General features: G+C 41.8%; 1 protein-coding gene across 1 annotated transcript in view; it reads left to right on the top strand.

The window, feature by feature from the left end:
* The window catches only part of FAM219A (family with sequence similarity 219, member A), a gene marked incomplete at both ends in the record, with an annotated part of 6473 nt that extends 5575 nt beyond the window's left edge, over positions 1 to 898 (top strand). Inside the window, one exon of the mRNA XM_010133875.1 lies at positions 818 to 898. Coding sequence (XP_010132177.1) covers positions 818 to 898 — 81 coding nt within the window. The remainder of the gene's footprint in view (positions 1 to 817) is intronic.
* Between the last annotated feature and the right edge of the window lie 86 nt (positions 899 to 984).

The raw sequence follows: 984 nt of genomic DNA, 5'->3' as shown, positions 1-984 counted from the left end.
ATCAAATCTTATTCCATTTGCTAGGTTTGGTTTGATCTTATTTTAAATACGAACCAACATCTTTGTGCAGTTTTGTGGATGAAAGAACTCTGCTGTGAACTAGATACCATTGTATTAATGCATTTCCATTATCCTAGAAGCTCTGAAGCCTGTATTCCATTTCACAAACTCTCTCAGGCAATTAAAGGTGCAAAGTCGTCGTCAGCCTTTGTAACACTTCCGATGAAGTGAAAGCCATTACAAAATAACAGTATTTTTAAAGTTCTAGTCTGACTGGGCTCTTACGCTGCACCCACCAGCTCTATTTCTCATACTACTAAATCTAGGAGTGAGACTTAAGAAGTGTTGTATTGGGGGAGGCTGGGTAGGCACTCAAGCAGAAAGACCACATCCCTGATTTCCAGTAGTGGCACAATAAGAGCACTGAGCCTCTCTTTTCCCCTAGCCTCCTTCTCCTATTTGTATATTGCTAGTTCATGTACTCATTGTTAGGTATAAAACCAACACAAAAATGAGAAATCTGATAAGAGAAGCAGTGCTAGCTGAACCGGTTCACGGAGAGTCCCAGTGTTTTCTTCTTTGACAGAGGAGCCTGTTCCCAAGGCACGTCCAGCATTCATCCCTGTGAAACTGTTCTAAGCTACACAGAAAGAGCTTGCTTCCTCTGAAGTGCACCCATTTAAATGTCTTCACTGATGAGGGAGGGTTTGCATTAAAGTGAAACAGAGAAAGCCTGACTGTCTTATAGCTTTGTCCTAGACTATGTGTGGTACTAAGCTTTACTGTGTGCTTAACAGACAACATTTAATTATTTCAGGCTCGTCGTTCCCAATAAGGGTTATTCGTCATTAGACCAGAGTCCAGATGAAAAACCGCTGGTAGCCCTGGATACGGACAGGTATGCAAAGTGTTAATAAGGTGATACATATTTACGATGCAAGCAACTTTTGATGCCAGAGTGCAGCACAGAAGCTAACTCCTGCT

This window comes from Buceros rhinoceros, unplaced genomic scaffold (genome assembly GCF_000710305.1).
Source record: "Buceros rhinoceros silvestris isolate BGI_N320 unplaced genomic scaffold, ASM71030v1 scaffold27873, whole genome shotgun sequence".
NCBI lineage: Eukaryota > Metazoa > Chordata > Aves > Bucerotiformes > Bucerotidae > Buceros > Buceros rhinoceros.
This window is presented reverse-complemented; position numbering and strand designations above follow the sequence as displayed.